Source organism: Pristis pectinata, chromosome 17 (assembly GCF_009764475.1).
Source record: "Pristis pectinata isolate sPriPec2 chromosome 17, sPriPec2.1.pri, whole genome shotgun sequence".
Classification (NCBI taxonomy): Eukaryota; Metazoa; Chordata; class Chondrichthyes; order Rhinopristiformes; family Pristidae; genus Pristis; species Pristis pectinata.
The window spans coordinates 10,643,303-10,661,350 of record NC_067421.1 but is presented as its reverse complement, the minus strand read 5'-3'; the positions used below and the strand labels follow the sequence as shown (position 1 = coordinate 10,661,350).

The window sequence follows — 18,048 nt, the reverse complement described above, 5'->3', positions numbered from 1 at the left end:
TTTTCCTATCATCCATGTACCCATCTAAGAGTCTCTCAAATATCCCTAATGTATCTGCCTCTACCAGCAACCCTGGCAGTGCGTTCCACGCAGCCACCACTGTGTAAAAAAAACTTACCTCCGATATCCCCCCCCTGTACTTCCCTCCAATAACTTCCCTTAAAATTATGCCCCCTTGGTTTAGCCATTTCCGCCCTGAGAAAAAGTCTCTGGCTGTCCACTCCATCTATGCCTCTTATCATCTTGTACACCTCTATCAGGTCACCTCTCATCCTCCTTCATTCCAAAGAGAAAAGCCTTAGCTCGCTCAACCTATCCTCATAAGACATGCTCACCAATCCAGGTAGCATCCTGGTAAATCTCCTCTGCACCCTTTCTAAAGCTTCCATATCCTTCCTATAGTGAGGCGACCAGAACTGAACACAATATTCTAAGTGTGGTCTAACCAGGGTTTTATAGACCTGCAACATTACCTCACGGCTCTTGAACTCAATCCCCCCGACTAATGAAAGCCAATACGCCATACGCCTTCTTAAAACCCTATCAACTTGCACGGCAACTTTGAGGGATCTATGAGCTTGGACCCCAAGATCCCTCTGTTCCTCCACACTGCTAAGAAGCCTGCCATTAACCCTGTATTTCTGCCTTCAAATTCGACCTTCCAAAGTGAATCATTTCACACTTTTTCAGGTTGAACTCCATCTGCCACTTCTCAGCCCAGCTTTGCATCCTATCAATGTCCCGTTGTAACGCTCGACAACCTTCTACACTATCCACAACGCCACCAACCTTTGTATCATCTGCAAACTTAGTAACCCACCCTTCCACTTCCTCATCCAAGTCATTTATAAAAACCACAAAGAGCAGGGGTCCCAGAATAAATCCCTATGGAACACCACTGTTATCGACCTCTGGGCAGAATACACTCGATCTACAACCACCTTCTGCCTTCTATGGGCAAGCCAATTCCGAATCCACACAGCCAGGTTTCCCGGATCCCATGCCTCCTAACCTTCTGAATGAGCCTATCATGGGGAACCTTATCAAACGCCTTACTGAAGTCCATGTACACCACATCCACTGCTTTACCCTCAATGTAGTTTATCACATCCTCAAAGAATTCAATCAGGCTTGTGAGGTATGACCTGCCCCTCACAAAGCCACGCTGACTATCCCTAATCAGACTATGCTTCTCCAAATGCTCATAAATCCTATCCCTAAGAATCTTTTCCAATAATTTGCCCACCACTGAAGTAAGACTCACTGGTCTACAATTCCCAGGGTTATCCCTACTCCCTTTTTTGAACAAAGGAATAACATTTGCCACCCTGCGATAATCTGATATGACTTCTGTGGCCAGTGAAGACACAAAGATCATCGCCAAGGACTCAGAAATCTCTTCCCTCACTTCCCGTAGTATCCTGGGATGTATCCCATCTGGTCACAGTGATTTATCTATCCTAATGTTTTTCAAAAGTTCCAGCACATCCTCCTTAACATCGACATGTTCTAGCTTATCAGCCTGTTTTATGCTGCCTTCACAAACATCGAGGTCTCTCTCACAGGTGAATACTGAAGCAAAGTATTCATTCAGGACCTCCCCGTATCTCCTCTGACTCCAGGCACGTTTCCTCCTCTATCCCTAATCAGTCCTACCTTCACACACGAGTAGAATGCCTTGGGGTTTTCTTTACTCCTACTCGCCAAGGCCTTCTCATGCTCCCTTCTAGCTCTAAGTCCATTCTCAAGCTCCTTCCTGGCTACCTTGCAACTCTCTGGATGGAGCCCTGTCTGATCCTTGCTTCCTGAACCTTAAGTAAGCTTCTTTCTTCCTCTTCACTAGATATTCCACATCTCTTGTCAACCATGGTTCCTTCACCATGCCATCCTTTTCTTGCCTCAATGGGACAAACCTATCCAGAACCCCCTGCAAGTGATCTCTAAACAACCTCCACATTTCCATTGCACATTTCCCCGGTACATCTGCTCCCAATTTACACTCCCAAGTTCCTGCCTAATAGCACCATAATTCCCCCTCCCCCAATTAAAACTTTCCCATACCATCTGCTCCTATCCCTCTCCAAGGCAAGGGTAAAGATCAGGGAGTTGTGATCACTGTCTCCGAAATGCTCACCCACCGAGAGATCTGACACCTGACCTGGTTCATTGCCTAGTACCAGATCCAGAATGGCCTCTCCTCTAGTCGGCCTGTCTACATATTGTGTCAGGATTTCTTCCTGGACACATCTAACAAATTCCGCCCCATCCAAACCTTTTGCACCAAGGAGGTGCCAATCAATATTACAGAAGTTGAAATCACCCATGACAACAACCCTGTTATTTTTGCACCTCTCCAAAATCTGCCTCCTGATCTGTTCCTCAGTGTCTCTGTCGCTATTGGGGGGGGGGGTCTATAGAATAGTCCCAATACAGTGATTGCTCCCTTCCTAATTCTGACTTCCACCCACACTGACTCGGTAGGCGATCCCTCCAGGACGTCCTCCCTTTCTGCAGCTGTGATACTATCCCTGATTAGCAAAGCCATTCCCCCACCTCTTTTACCTCCATCCCTGTCCCTTTTGAAACATCTAAACCCCGGAACATCCAGCAGCCAATCCTGCCCTTGTGACAGCCAAGACTCTAATGGCCACAACATCGTAGTTCCACGTAATGAGATTCCCTCCCATTCTAAACTCCAGATAACACAGGCCTAGTCTACATTTCTTCTTGTACGGCAAAGCTGCCCTCTCTCTATAGCAAGGACGTTACTTGTAAACAAAATTGGTAAATTACAAAACTTCTTACGATAGTTCTACATTAAGGATATACATGTTTAAGCAGAGATCCCTGAAAATGTTGTTTGCCAACAGACTGGGTAGATCTTAATATTACATGGGTGATGAATTAAGTTACACAGATGCCCAGTAGCTAATCTCCAGCAGAAATAACCAATGGGGAGATCAAGGCACTTACCTACCTGCCTGTCCTCAGATCGGTACAGTCAGAAACATATGCTGGTGGAGGTCAGGAAGGGTGCAAAGGCAGTAGGGTCATTCTAACATGTTGAACTCTATGTGAGCTCACAGACAAACAGGACTGTCAACCATCTGAGCAAATGGTAAGTGCTGGCAGTTACAGGTGTAACAACTGCCTTATATTTGGAAGATCTGTTTCTATTAATTAACTGATGTCCTGTGATTCTGATATTTTTCCAGTTCAAAAATCAGTACTTAATTTTTAAGAGAGTTAACATGTGAAAGCATGCCTAGGGTTAACAGGATGTGCTGGTTGAATTACTTTCATATATGCTGAACATGGATATCAATTATACAGCTGTCTGAATGCCAGAAAGGATGCATGCTGCCCTATGCTTTTCATTATTTGTTACCAAAGAATAGTCTTGTCAAAGCAGCATCTCAATGTAACAAAGAGCACAGCATTAGTTTCATTAGGCATTTAATCACTAGTTTAATTTGTTTGGCATAACATTGTGGGCCGAAGAGCCAGTTCCTGTGCTGTACTGTTCCATGAATGGCAGAACTAGTTTCCTCTCTCCCCCCCCCACCGCCACTTTTAATAATTGTTCTTTCGTCTCAGTCTTATGTACTTTTGATGCCATTACAATACTGTGGAGGTATGGTTACCATATTGAGTGATTTTGTGTATTTTCTGACTTATGGACAAAAATCAACTTATGAACATTCATAACCCAGGATAGCCTGCATATAAAAATCGGGACTGACTCCAATAATAGTTAACAAAATTAAACTCAGAGTTTTCTGTAACATATCAAAGAGCACAATGCTATTCACAAACAACATCTGAATTACAGAGATGGAGAGGCAGGACGAATTTGATAAGTTTAAAATTAAGGTGTTACTTAGTAGCTATAAATGTGGCTCAGCAGCAAAGAATTGAGGGGTGAATGGGCAACAGATAAAGTAAACATGCTTTTGTGAAAGGAAATCAAATAAAACCAATTCAATGGAATTCTTTAAATGGAACCAATGGATGTACTATACTTAGATTTTCCAAAGATATTTGATAAATTGCAGCAAAGGTCATTGCAGAAAATGAAAGCTTATGGTTGAGGCAAAGCTAACAAAGATGTAAAATTGACTGACTTACAGGAAGCTCCTCTCACTCACTGCTGAAAATAAGGGTGGAGGAAACAGGAGGGTTAAGAGGACAGTTTGCACAACAAAACAGCAGCCAGGAGTTATCACTGCATTCTAGGATGATCCTGGTTTAGGGAGGAGTTTGGCAAAAGGAAAATAATTTTAAAAAAGGACCAGGGCATCAATGATGGAGTTTTGATGTGGCTATGCAGAAGTTTCATGGTGAATTGAAAGATTGCAGAAATATTGAATGGTTAATAGATGTTATAACTGCAACAGTTGGTCAATTTTACTTGAAAGGATTGGAATGAGAGATCAAGTGCAACAATTAGTGATTTCTCCATACTCCAAGTAATTCTGAGCATTCTTGGAAATCTATCCAAAACACTTTTTAGTCTCAATGTTTTTAAACTTGGCTTAGTCTATTTGAAGCAATTCATCGCCATAAATCATATGTTGCAATGTGCCCCGAAGGATGTTCAGATTATTTCAGCTTGCTAAGTGGAACAATAGTGAGGTTTAGGGCAGACGCTGACAGCTGCACAGCTACCGAAGAGCTTCTTACACAACACTTCACCAAAGCCAAAATGTGACTCAACACATTCCCTCCTTGGGTGGATAATTTGTCCTCACTTGCTTTTAATCTTTCAATACGACTAGTGAGTTGGTCTTCCCATCAATGTTTTACTGCACAATTACTTGCTGTTGCAAAATGTTCTAAATAAACTGCATTGTAATATAGGGGCACCATCTTTTTCTGATATTTGCTCAAAGATCTGGAATAAGATAAGAGCCATCTTGTGTGAATTACTCACAATTGTCTGCACTGCGTCATTGCTGCAGGCATCATTTTCAAGATCAGTAAGCTGCTACCTCTAGTCATATTTATGAGTCTGACCAAGGGGTCTAACAAAAGTTTAATCAGGTTCAGTTCAAGAGGACGTTCTAAGCGACTGAGGTCTTAGAAATAGCAATGAGTCCTGCTAGCATACTGTTACAATTGATGGATTCAAGGCAGCAATAATTGGCCCTCTCTGATTCTGAAATGAAGGAATCAGGTGACCAGTGAGTAACAGTTGAAAAAGAATGACCCCAATATAATTAGCTTCAGAACAAGAGAGATTGAAAATGCACTTAATTAGAAAGCATTTTTAATACAAAAAGTGTTGTCAATATTAATAGAAAATGCTGAGAAATACAACAAATAAAAATGGGGAAAGGAGGAATGGAAGCTGGATGTACTCCAAGGGGAAAACTAAGTATATTAAGCCACATCGATACAACCTGAGGCCATAAGACATCGAAGCAGAATTAGGCCATTCAGCCCATCAAGTCTGCTCTGCCATTCTATCATGGCTGATTTATTTTTCCCTCTCAACCCCATTCTCCTGCCTTCTCCCTGTAGCCTTTTACACCCTTACTAATCACGAACACATCAACCTCCGCTTCAAATATACTGAATCACTTAGCCTCCACAGCTGCCTGTGGCAATGAATTCCAGATTCACCACCCTCTGGCTAAAGGAATTCCTCCTCATCTCTGTTCTAATTCTTCTATTCTGAGGCTGTGCCCTCTGGTCCTAGACTCTCCCACTATTGGAAACATCCTCTCCACATCCACTCTATCCAGGCTTTTCAATATTTAGTAGGTTTCAATGAGATCCCCCCTCATTCTTTCTAAACTCCAGTGAGCATAGGCCCAAGGCCAGCAAACACTCCTCATACGTTAACCCTTCCATACCTGGGATCATTCTCATAAACCTCCTCTGTACCCTCTCCAATGCCAGCACACCCTTCCTTAGATATGGAGCCTATAACTGCTCACAATACTCCAAATATGGTCTGAACAATGCCTTATAAAGCCTCAGTATTACATCCTTGCTTTTATATTCTTGTCCTCTTGAAATGAATGCTAACATTGCATTTGCCTTCCTTACTACCGACTCAACCTGCAGGTTACCTTTAGGGAATCCTGCACTAGGACTCCCAAGGCCCTTTGCACCTCCGATTTCTGAATTCTCTCCCCATTTAGAAAATAGCTTGTGCCTTTATTCCTTCAACCAAAGTGCATGACCATACATTTTCCTATGCTGTATTCCATCTGCCACTTCTTTGCCCATTTTCCCAACCTGTCCAAGTCCTTCTGCAGACTCCCTGCTTCCTCAACACCACCTGCCCCTCCACCTATCTTTGTATCATCCACAAACTTGGCCACATAGCCATCAACTCTATCATCCAGATCATTATCATATAACATGCAAAGTAGTGGACCCAACACTGACCCCTAAGGAACCCGACAAGTCACCAGCAGCCAACCAGAAAAGGCCCCCTTTATTCCCACCCTGCCTACTGCCAGTCAGCCAATCTTCTATACATGCTAGTACCTTTCCTGTAATACCATGGGCTCCTAGCTTGTTTAGCAGCCTCAGGTGCAGTACCTTGTCAAAGGCCTTCTGAAAATCCCAGTAAACAACATCCACTGTCTATCCTGCCTCAAAAAATTCCAACAGATTTGTCAGGCAAGATCTCCCCTTAAGGAAACCATGCTGACTTTGGCCTATTTTATCATGTGCTTCCAAGTACCCCGAAACCTCATCCTTAGTCATTGACTCTAAAATCTTACCAACCACTGAAGTCAGGCTAACTAGCCCATAATTTCTTGTCTTTTGCCTCCCTCCCTTCTTAGAGGGTGGAGTGACATTTGCGATTTTCCAGTCCTCCGGAACCATTCCTGAATCTAGTGATTCTTGAAAGATCACTACTAGTGCCTCCATTCTCTTCAACGCTACCTCTTTCAGAACCCTGGGGTGTAGTCCATCCTGTCCAGGTGACTTATCCACCTTCAGACCTTTCAGTTTACCAAGCACCTTCTCCTTAGTAATAGTGACTACACTCACTTCTGCCCTGACTCTCTCAAATTTCTGGCATGTTGTTGGTGTCTCCCACAGCGAAGGCTGACACAAAATACTTATTCAGTTCATCCGCCATTTCTTTGTTCCCCATTACTACCTCCCCAGTGTCATTTTCCAGTGGTCCGATGTCCACTCTTGCCCCTGTTGAACCCCCCCCCCCCCCACTACTATTTACTTTAAAGCCCTATCTACAGCCCTGGTTATGCGATTCGCTTGGACCCTGGTCCCAGCATGGTTCAGGTGGAGCCTGTCCCAACAAAACAGCTCCTTCCTTCCCCAATACTGGTGCCAGTGTCCCACAAATTCAAACCCACTTCTTCCGTACCAATCCTTGAGCCACGCATTTAACTCTCTGATCAATGAACTGAGCAGCTTATTTCTATGTAGTAATATTTAAAGATTCCATACAGTTAACATTCAGAACATTTAAATAACAACACATTTATGGAATAAATATCGCTGGTGTGTATCTTTCAAAAGCTAAACTGCTGCAAACCCAATATAGCTTACATAGTATTGATCTAATGATAATATGCATTAAGAACAGAACAATGCTCAGAATCAGATGAGGGAATACTTATGGAGAAAGCATCAAATTGAAGACCTTCTATCAGAAGATTTCTAATAGAGGGTCAATCAGCTGAATGTTACCGCTGTTTCTTTCTCCAAAGATGCAGCCTAACTTCCTGTGTGCATACTAGCATTTTCTGCTTTTATTTCACACATCAGGTGCAGTATTTTGTTTTAATAGTGATACACTAGAACTCACACAGTTGCATATACACTAATGAATTATAAACTTTAATATGTACTGCAATACTTGAAACACTGTGATCAATAATTTATTTCACTGCCAATACTTCTAGGCTGTGCACATGAAAATCATGATAAAGAAACTGCAAGATATGTACTGTACAAATACCATTTTTGCACATTAATGATGTAAGTGCCTTCTGCACAATAACACTTAAATAAAAATCTCTTGATCGTTATAAAATGTAATCAATACTAACAGCAGTCTGTGCAACTATAAATTGCAAACACATTTCTTCTGGACTTTCTTCAATCAAATCTGACTTCTTCAACCTTAATAGAAAGTGACTTTAAGGTTTTCCTGCATTTACAAAGGCATTCTCAATGTACGTATGCATTCAGAAGCAAAACAACATTTTTTCTAACTTCAAAATAACGTTTGAAGTTGGAGAAGTGGCAAATGTGGCAAATACCCAATTGAAAATTACATAATTGGCAATCAAGTTTATTATTGACACATGTACTGAGATACAGTGAAAAGCTTTTGTTTGCACGCCATTCAGACAGATCATTCCATACACAAGTACATCGAGGCAGTACAGAAGGAAAACAATAACAGAGAAAGTGTAGTGCAGGTAAACAAATAAAGTGCAAGGGCCATAATGAGGTAGATTTAAGAGTTCTTGTTAAAGCTTCTATAATAAGTAGGTGAGTTCCACAAAAACCAAAAAGTACTGTATGAATCACTGCTTCAATTATATAATTATTATATACAATTATATAATAAGTCAACCCAGTGTCTTATTTAATCTTCTGAGCTTTCCAGAATAGCCTCATAAATTTACCATCTCCTCCTACCACAACCTCAACCTACTTGCCATGATCTATACAGTGATTCTTCTGGGCATTTCACACTATTAACTTGGGACCCTAACAATGAATGGTGGGAGGCTCTTGGATAACATAGCCCATCCCTGTCCACCCTTACCTCGCAGAGGATATAATCTCTCTGTCTCTATCCTATCTATTCATTTTATCCTTTCAATTAGATCACAGGGAATTCAAAGTCTAACCAAGACCCTGTGTACCTTGGGTGTCAGTGCCTCCTCTCTGCATTGCAGCTCTCTTGAGAAAAAGAATATGCCAGTAGCCTTTTTTGATCACTTTTTGACTGGTTCTCTAGTCTTTAGTGACTTATGTAAGTTGGAACCGAAAGACCTTTGCTCTTCCATAAATTCAGGTTTCTCATCATTAAGAAACAAAAAGGCTACATGTGGAGGTGTCCTTAATTTTTTTCCACCCAGATCTTTGCTCTTCAGATACCAAAAACAGTTTTAGCCATTCCTTTTTGAATCATGAAGCCACATGTTGCAAGAAATTCCAACAGCTGCTCTCCACTGCCTCACCCAAGAGGTCATTTTTTTATTATTATTTACAGCATACACATTAGGGGAATTTAAACTCTGGTCAAGACAAGGAAACAAGTTCTGTTTTGTTACTTATGCCAAAAGCTGCACAAGCCAATGCCGAACAATCCATTGTTCTAGTTGAGATTAATTAATTCAACACAGATTGGGATAAAAGCTGCAATTTCAATGACTCGGCATATTTCCTTTCAAGCAGCCTAATAAACCATAAGGATTCCACGATCTTTGAATTTAAATTGCTAACACATTAAGAACAATTTTAAATTCACACCAGATGATCAAAAGGTGAACATTTAGTAGAACTTTTCCGACAGAACCCAAAAGCAAATTAGCACGGCAGAGAGAAATACAGCAACCAACCTGCCAACACGCTTTAGCCGCTCCGAACGGAAATTCTCGTAGTGTAGATCCTGGGTGACTTCCTGCAGATCCTGCATGTGTGTGCTGGAAAACAATAAGGATTTAAATATGAAATTTAAGTCAACCCAGCGTCTTTTCCTGCTTCTAAGCCATTTTCAACAATCCTTCCTACAAGTGTGGGCATCCGGTGGAGAGCTGAATGTGGTGTCCCTCTTCAGGAAGTCAACCTGCAAATCATAAGCAGATCACTCAGCTATAGAGATATCAACAACGCCCATCCTTTCACTCTTTCCAGGAGTGAACGGATAGCAATCAAAAATAATTCTGACCAATTCTTCTCTTCTCCAGTTTAGGTGCAATGATAAAAACAGAAAAGCAAGTCAAGCAGCATCTGTGGGTAGATAAATCAAGTCAACATTTCAGGTGGATGACCTTACATTGGAAAAGCTGATGATTTCTAGCATTTTGTGTTTTATTTCAGATCTCAAGCATCTACAGTTTTTGGCTTTTTGATAGGTTGCCCAAGGCCAGTTGTACTGTCGCATGGAAGGAAAGCAAACAAATCAGTGGAAGTTGGGCACAAACTAGGATCTTCTGAGGCAGTATGGTAAAAACTACTGCACCACGAGCATTCCTAGTATTTCAGAAAAACATTAATTTTGTTTACATTTGGTTCTTTGTTCTGGTTGGATCTAGGCTTTTACTCATCTACCTTTTCACACACTTAAGGACTGTGGTGTTGCAGATGGAGCTTACAACGCATGGGAGATCGATAAATTTGTTCAAAGCTATGGTTAACCCACAGCTGTAGTGGGAAGCTCAATGATAAACTTAAAGAGTGTGCAATAGATTCACTAACTTTGAAAGAAAAACTGTTGTTATTTGCAGTTCTTCCAGTCTACTTGATTTCAGAACAGAAGCAGGTGGAGGTCAATTAGCTCCTTATGCTTGCTACACTATTCAATACGACTTTGGTTGATCATTTACCTCTGCCATTCTCCTGCACCAATCCCACATGCCATGATTCCCTTGATATTCAAAACTCTATCAACCTAAGAATATACCAGTGACTTGAAGCCTCCACAGTCCTCTGGGTACAGAATTCCACAGATTCACTAAGCTCTGTGGAAATAAATTTCTTTTTACTTGTCCTGAATGGCCAACCCCTTATTTTAAGACAGTGACCCCTGGTTGTAGACACCCAATCTGGAGAAAGATCATTCCAGCATCTACTCTGTCAAGCCATCTAAGGATCTCATACATTTCAAAGAGATCACCTGCTATTCTAAATTAAAGAGTATCAGCCTGGTCTGCACAATCCCACCTTCTAGGACAAACCTGCTATCACAGGCATCAATATGGTGAACTTTGCTGCACTCCTTAGCTAGGGAGATCAGACTGGTTCACAGTATCCAGACCTGGTCTCACCAGGGCCTATGTAATTGGAGCAAGATGTTTCTACTCTTGTAATATAACAGAACCATTTAATGGATGGCAGAAAAGGGCAAGAGTAATTTTAGCGAGGTTATGGAATAGTATCATAGGATTATTAATTGAACATCATGATTAGGAGGAAACAGGTAGGAATTTGTTAGAATATGGGAGAAAGCCGAAGTTTAGACCTTTATACCTTCTAAATAGACATTTATTTGAAGATAATGTCATAGTAGGCAGTAGCAGTGGAATCAGATTTGCCTAGCTCTAACAAAAAGGAGCATTGGCACAATCAATCAATTTTTCATGGCTCTGTGTTCAAAAACTTATTTTGAAGATACTTAATTATGACATGTACTACACAATTACCTGTTTAAAATTAGTGACAATAAAACAGCAAACTATCAAAGCAGCAGATGTCTCCTCATGAGTGCGCTAGTCTCAGTTGTGTTGCCTACCTCTCTGCTGCTCCCCCCACCCCACCATTCTGCTCACTTATTTCCCCATCGAGGCCCACAACTCTAATCTTATTTCAATTCTCCGCACCAGCTCCTCCTTGCTCCAACGTCACTGAATCAATTAAAGCTAGGTGTGTACCATTCACTCAAAGCCAAAATACTACAATATGCTAATAATCTAAATGAAACAGGAAATGCCTGAACCACTCAGCAAGTCAGACATGGTGGAAAAAAAAGTTGGTGTTTCAGGTCAATGATTTTTCATTTATTAGGTGTGCCAGCTACCCGAGGCAGTTCTCCAAGATATTACCCTGTGCCTTCCGATTTGTTTTACTGACCACAGCCACAGTCCAAACTTCAACTAGCTTCAACTTTTCACATATCATTAAAGTGAGATCTCAGTGATGAGTGCCCAGATGCAATGGTCAACAATTAAAAGGGAGCTGCTTAGTGAGATCAATTGGTAAAAGTAGTGTGTGGATGATCTCTTTTTTGGTCTTATTATTCCAATGCATGTCAATCATAGCCCAGCATATTGTCTGTGAGCAAAGTTGGCTCGTCCAGGTGAGTGGCGAGCTAATGATTGAGACTAAACTGATCAAGTAGTAATCACATGGATTGGATTTGTCCTACTTTTTGTGGACAGGACACACTTGAGTAATTTTTCAAATTTTCAGGTAGATGTACTAGAATAGCCTGGCTAGAGGCACAGCCAGCTCTGGAATTCATAGAACTGTACAACACAGGAACACGATCATAAGAGATAGGAGACAGGAGCAGAGTGGAGGAAGCAGATTCGATAGTGGCGTTTAAGAGGCTTTCAGATAGACACATAAATATGCAGGGGATGGAGGGATATGGATCACATGTAGGCAGAAGAGATTTACTTTAGTTTGGCATCATGTTCGGCACAGATATCATGGGCCAAAGGGCCTGTTCCTATGGTGTATTGTTCTATGTTAATTAGGCCACTTGGCCCATCGAGTCTGCTCCGCCATTCAATCATGGTTGATTTTTCTAAACTCCATTCTCCCACCTTCTCCCCGTAATGTTGTGCCGAACTACATAAACTAGTGATTAAACTCCGAACCAAACTAATTCCTTCTGCCTCCACGATATCCATATTTCTTCATTCTCTGCACATTTTCAAAAACCCTGTAAGCACCACTCATGATGACGTGCTGCAGAACTGAAGAGCTTTGCTCTGATCCATTGATTATGTATTGCTTAACTCAATCAAAGGCATGGTCTTGTAACCATTTGGTGCGCACGTACTGCTGCACTGGAGCTTTGCCAGGCTGGCACCTTATATTTAGGTGTGCCTGGAGCTGCTTCCAGTATGCCCTTCCGCACTCCTCACTGGACAAAGGTTGATCCTCCTGGTTTGACGGTAATGGCTGAGTAAGGGATATACCGAGCCATTAGGTTACAAATTATGGTGCACATTCCTGCTGCTAATGATGATCCACAGCACTTCATGGATGTCCAGTTCTGAGCTGCCAGATTTGTTCTGAATCTATCCTCTTTAGCATGAAGGTACTACCACGAAACAATGACTAGAGATGCAGATTACAGGTTACATTCTGCCACAACTCCAAACTCATAAAGAGCCTTTAAGCCAATTATTTATTGGTTCTCAGACTGGCCATCCTTTGCAATGGCAACTTGATTCCCAAAGCTAGCTCCTGATCAGCAAGGCCATGCATGGCTTTGACAGCTGGCTAAGCAATGCTCCCAGGTTACTGGCTGCAGGAGGACTCTGAATGTCACTGACATAAAAAATTGCAAACATAACAAAAATACAAAATATTAAAAATGTCAACAACTAAGATCCAAAATAATTGTCTAAAAAATTAAATATTTAAATTAACTCAATTAATTTGAAAATAAACAGATCAACTGAAACTTCTCAATTTTCCTCAAACCATTGAGTTTCCACTGAATCGAATGAATCACTAAAACTGTGCCAAGTTAGACCTGGTGCAAGTTCACAAGAAAATACTAGCAGGTGTAGACCACCTGGCTCCTGTAGCCTGCCCCACCATTCAACATGGAGTCAGAGAGAGTCAACATCACCACCCCCCACCCCCCCCCCCTCAAAGAAACAGGCCATTCAGCCTATCAAGAGTCTGTCCCAACCATTTACACTAATCCCATTTTATTTTGCTTGCATTACTATCAACTCCTCCCAGTTTCTACCACTCACCAACACAGTGGGCAATTTACAGTGGTCAACTAACCTACCAATAGACACTGGAGGTTGAGATTGAACCTGGGTTGCTGGAGCTGTGCAACAGTAGTATCACTCACTGTGCCACCTCATGGCTGATTGCCCCAGGTCTTATCTCCATTTCTGTGCCAGTTTCCCTTGGTCTTCCCTTAGCCAGTTCCACAATTTTTCAAAAATTTGTCTAACTCCTCTTTGAGTACCTTCAGTGATATGGCCTCTGCAACCCTCTGGGGTAAAGGCTTCCTCTGTAAGAAGAAATTCCTACACACCTCAGTTTTAAGTGACCACCCCCTGAACTTGTACCTGTATCCCCTTGTTCAAAACTCTCCCACTAGTGGAAAAGGCAGTGTAGTGCAAGTTCAGTGGTCAGATTTCTCAGCATTGCTGCAAGGAAACAGCAAAAACCACTAAATACCATGAGAAGCATGATCAGAATGAAAATTGCAAATATCACTTAGGACATTCAAAACTAGTGTGCTTATACAAGTAGCCCTTCGAAGTGTTTCAGATAGTTAATCTGGTCCTTCATGGAAATAAATTGTGCACCACTAACCTCGCTATTGTTTTGCAGTCATGACTGATTTACTGTAATCCTCTTGGCCACTAGGGGGGCCTGCTATTCCATTAATTCACTGAAAACCTGGAGAAGGAAAACTGACCCTTGTGGCAATTTCACAAGCCTGCTGATGAACACGAATTCATTTTAATTAAAGAAGGCAGGTGTTGGTTTAATGTTTCTAATTGGATGTAGGAGTCCTACAGAAGATCACCAAACTTCTCCCAAAAGAGTAAAATAGGATTGCTGAAGCTAAGCACGTCAACATGGATTCAAAGGCAGCCACTGATCTTGCGCCAGCCTCCCCCTATTGAGGCAACTGACAAATTATCCATGCATGCCTTGTTGTCCACTGGGAAGAAAATACTTCGAAGAAAAACACGTAGATGTGATTGGCTCCAAATGTCTGTGCAGTTCATCCCTGAAACTGACACCCACTAAGCAAGTGAGCCCTAATAGTGAAACAAACACTAGTCCAGTTACATCTACTAGAAACAGAGCATATTAGTTCACCAATTGTCATGCATTTGAAAGCACAAAAATCACCCCAAGTGGAAAACCTACAACAAGATTGATCTGTAATACAAAATGCCAGCCAGATTTTTCATACTTTAAATTAAGTTCCAATACACATTTCTTTACCAACAATGGTAAAGGAAGTAGGAAACCATGCTTTCATTTTCCTTGTCCATTGTCTCGTTGCATCTCTCCTTGCTGGTTCCTATTCCATACCTATTGGTTGTATTCTTCTGTTTTGACAGAAAGCCTTACCCAAGCTATTTTACCATGGGTGGCATCATATCCAAACCCAATATTATATTCATGTGACATCCACACACACATTTACAGCAAGGGCACTGGATGGCATCCAGGATCAGGTGTTTTCCTATATCTGTGCAAAGGAGACAAGTGATCAATTACCTTGCGCAACTGCTGACCTGGCATGTTAGTGATTGGCACAATAGCGCAGCTAGGAAAGCCACTGCCTCACAGCACCAGAGACCTGGGATTCAATCCTGTCACTAGCTGTGTCGAGTTTGCCACATTCTCTCTGTGACCACTTGGATTTGCTTAGAGTACGCTGGTTTCCTCCCACATGCCAAAGACACACATATCAGTAGGTTAACTGGCCACTGTAAATAGCCCCAAGTCTGAAGGTGAGTGGTAGAATTTCGGAGTTGATGAAAATGTGGAGAGAATAAAAAAAAGTGGGATTAATGTAGGATTGATGCAAATGGGAGGCTGACAGTGCAGACTTGGTGGGTCAAAGGGCTTGTTTCTGTGTATATATTTTCATTGGAGTCATAGAGGAAATAAGGACCTGACAGTCTGATGATTCTGTTATTCATTGGAATAGTTAGTTGCCATTGTTGTAATCAGAAAACTCCAGAGAGCAATACAATTATACCATATATAATAAGACCACAATTCCCAATAAAGTTGTAGCTGCAACATTCTAGTTTTTCTGCATTTATACAGTAATACCATAACAATAACCTGATACTTAGTTTCTTTTGCACATGATAGAAAATGACTATTGTGCACAAGGTTACAATGAGCGTCAGTTTATCCCACAATCTAAGAATAAGGCATATGCCATTCATCTGCAACATGTGGAACAACCTTGAAATACACTACGTGGTAATTTTCCAGTGTTTAAGCATTTATAGTTCCATCCATTTTTGTGGGTGCATTTGTGTTTCAGTGATTTTGCATACTATAGCCCTGAATGGCAAAACCATTGAAGTTAAATAATAACATTTCTTAAATATGAAATCACACTCAGCAACCAAGTTTAATTATTAAGTGTTGTCATTAGCATTTAATAACTAAGATAATCCTACTTTAAGATCTGAACTAGGGACACAAACTGTTTGAAGTTTCATCCTTGGCTGAAATCAACATTTTTTTAACGTGTAAGTACAGGATAAATAATTGTAGATTTGCCTGAAACAGTCTGCCAATTCTGTATGGCGTAAGTCCTTTTTAGTTGCCAAATATAGTTCTGCTGGCCAGGCTTAGCATGGATGGTTACTTAACTGAGGCCATCCTATCTGATGTGATCTTCCCCATTTTTCTCATTGTTCATGAAGGTCATAGTTTAGCTTTGACTTGTCAACGTTCCACATTAACAGTACAACTTAAATGTGAACAACTGAAGCTTAAATGTAACATTGTGCTACTGACTTGTAGCTGGTTCAATTTTGTATCTGGAGCTTTTAGTGCACAAAACGTAACTGCAATACCAGCAAGGCTTTTCATTTAAATGGAAATTTTACAGCTGCAAGAAGATAAAAATAAGGCAATTTTTAAAAAAAATGTTTGTTATATTATTCAAAGTGTTTTAAGTACTTTTGAATAATTTCTTTAAAAATTAAAATAAAATTAAATGGGACATCCACAAGCTTAAAAGAAAAGCCTCAGCACCTTTGATAGGATGTAAAATTGGTGGTGTGGCAGTTTTGTTGCTGGTCAAAATTTTTTCCAGAAATATTCTGTGGTTGGAGCTTGTTCTGGCCCACCCACTTGGCCCAATTGGGTTGTACCAGGGACTGATGTCACTCAGCTCCAGGGTATCTTACCCAGCAAGATTACCTTTCCAAATGCCATTAAGGTCACAATTTCAACACGTGGTATGCAACAGGCCCCACTAAGCAATAGAGATCCACATTTACTCTTCTCCTATCACTTCAGGCAGACTCTTCCATGCCTGAGCATATTTTTGTAGCCAAAAACTCTTTTTTCTTCCCCTATTTCTTGTGTTGATGATCTTATCTCTGCTATCACCTTACTGACCATACCCCTTCCGTGTCCCTAATATCCTTCCCAAAACATAACTATATACAATTTTCTAATTGCAAAGCAACCAATTGCTGAATATTTATATGTTATCCTATTTTTAAAGATGCAGGGTGGAACTTATCTTCTCACAGAAAGACTGGGGCAAACACAAAGAAAAGAAACTTGCATTCATGATATGCTTTTAACTTTGAGAATACTCAGACCATAATCGACTCCCATGCATTGTAAGAAATATTGGGGAGAAATAACCAACAGTTTGATCAAAGACAAAGGTCTTAAGCAGTTCCTTGAACACAAGGAGGAGGCATGGAAACCAGGATTAACAAGAGAATACCCAAGGGCAGAATCCATAGGATACAAAAACTTCATTATAAACACAAAATACAAGAGTATTGTGCCTAATTCTAGGCAAGGAGAAAGAGGAGATTTACTGGAAGGGTATGAGCTTCGGTGTAATGGAGAGGTTAAGAAATGGAATTGCTCTTTGCAGAGCAGAGATGCTTAAGGGAAGTTTGATATATGTTCAAAATCATTAAAGATTTTGATGGATGAAATAAGGAGAAATTTTGTCCACTGGCAGTCCTGAAACCAAAGGACGCAAATATAATGTAAATGGCAAAAGAACCAGAGGCAACATGAAGAAAATCTGAGATGATCTAGAATATACTGCCTAAATGGGAGAGAAAAGCAGATTCAATAACTACATTCAAAAAATGAATTGGACAAATACTTAGTGGCTGAGGATAACAGAGGAACCAATTATCTTTTTCAGTAATGCTATATCATTCTATGGACCTTCTGCCAATGCCTTTACTGTTCTCTATAATCCTTGCCTGCACACCACTCAACTCTAGCTGTCAGCTGCCTCAGTCTCCTTCCCACCTCATGCTTGGCTTTCTTTTCCTTGCCTCACCCCTCAAACCTCTATCTCTTCCCCAGTGAAGCAGCCCATAGGCTTCTCATGCTGATGCAAGGAGGATGGATCATGGGTAGATTGTT

At 41.0% G+C, this 18,048-nt stretch overlaps 1 protein-coding gene across 2 annotated transcripts in view; it reads right to left on the bottom strand.

The window, feature by feature from the left end:
* Positions 1-18,048, bottom strand: part of zgc:63587 (uncharacterized protein LOC393431 homolog) — a 116,800-nt gene that overhangs the window by 24,207 nt on the left and 74,545 nt on the right. For both annotated transcript variants that reach the window (XM_052032378.1, XM_052032379.1), the window contains one exon: positions 9,570-9,653. In XM_052032378.1, the coding sequence (XP_051888338.1) occupies positions 9,570-9,653 (84 nt within the window). The remainder of the gene's footprint in view (positions 1-9,569; positions 9,654-18,048) is intronic.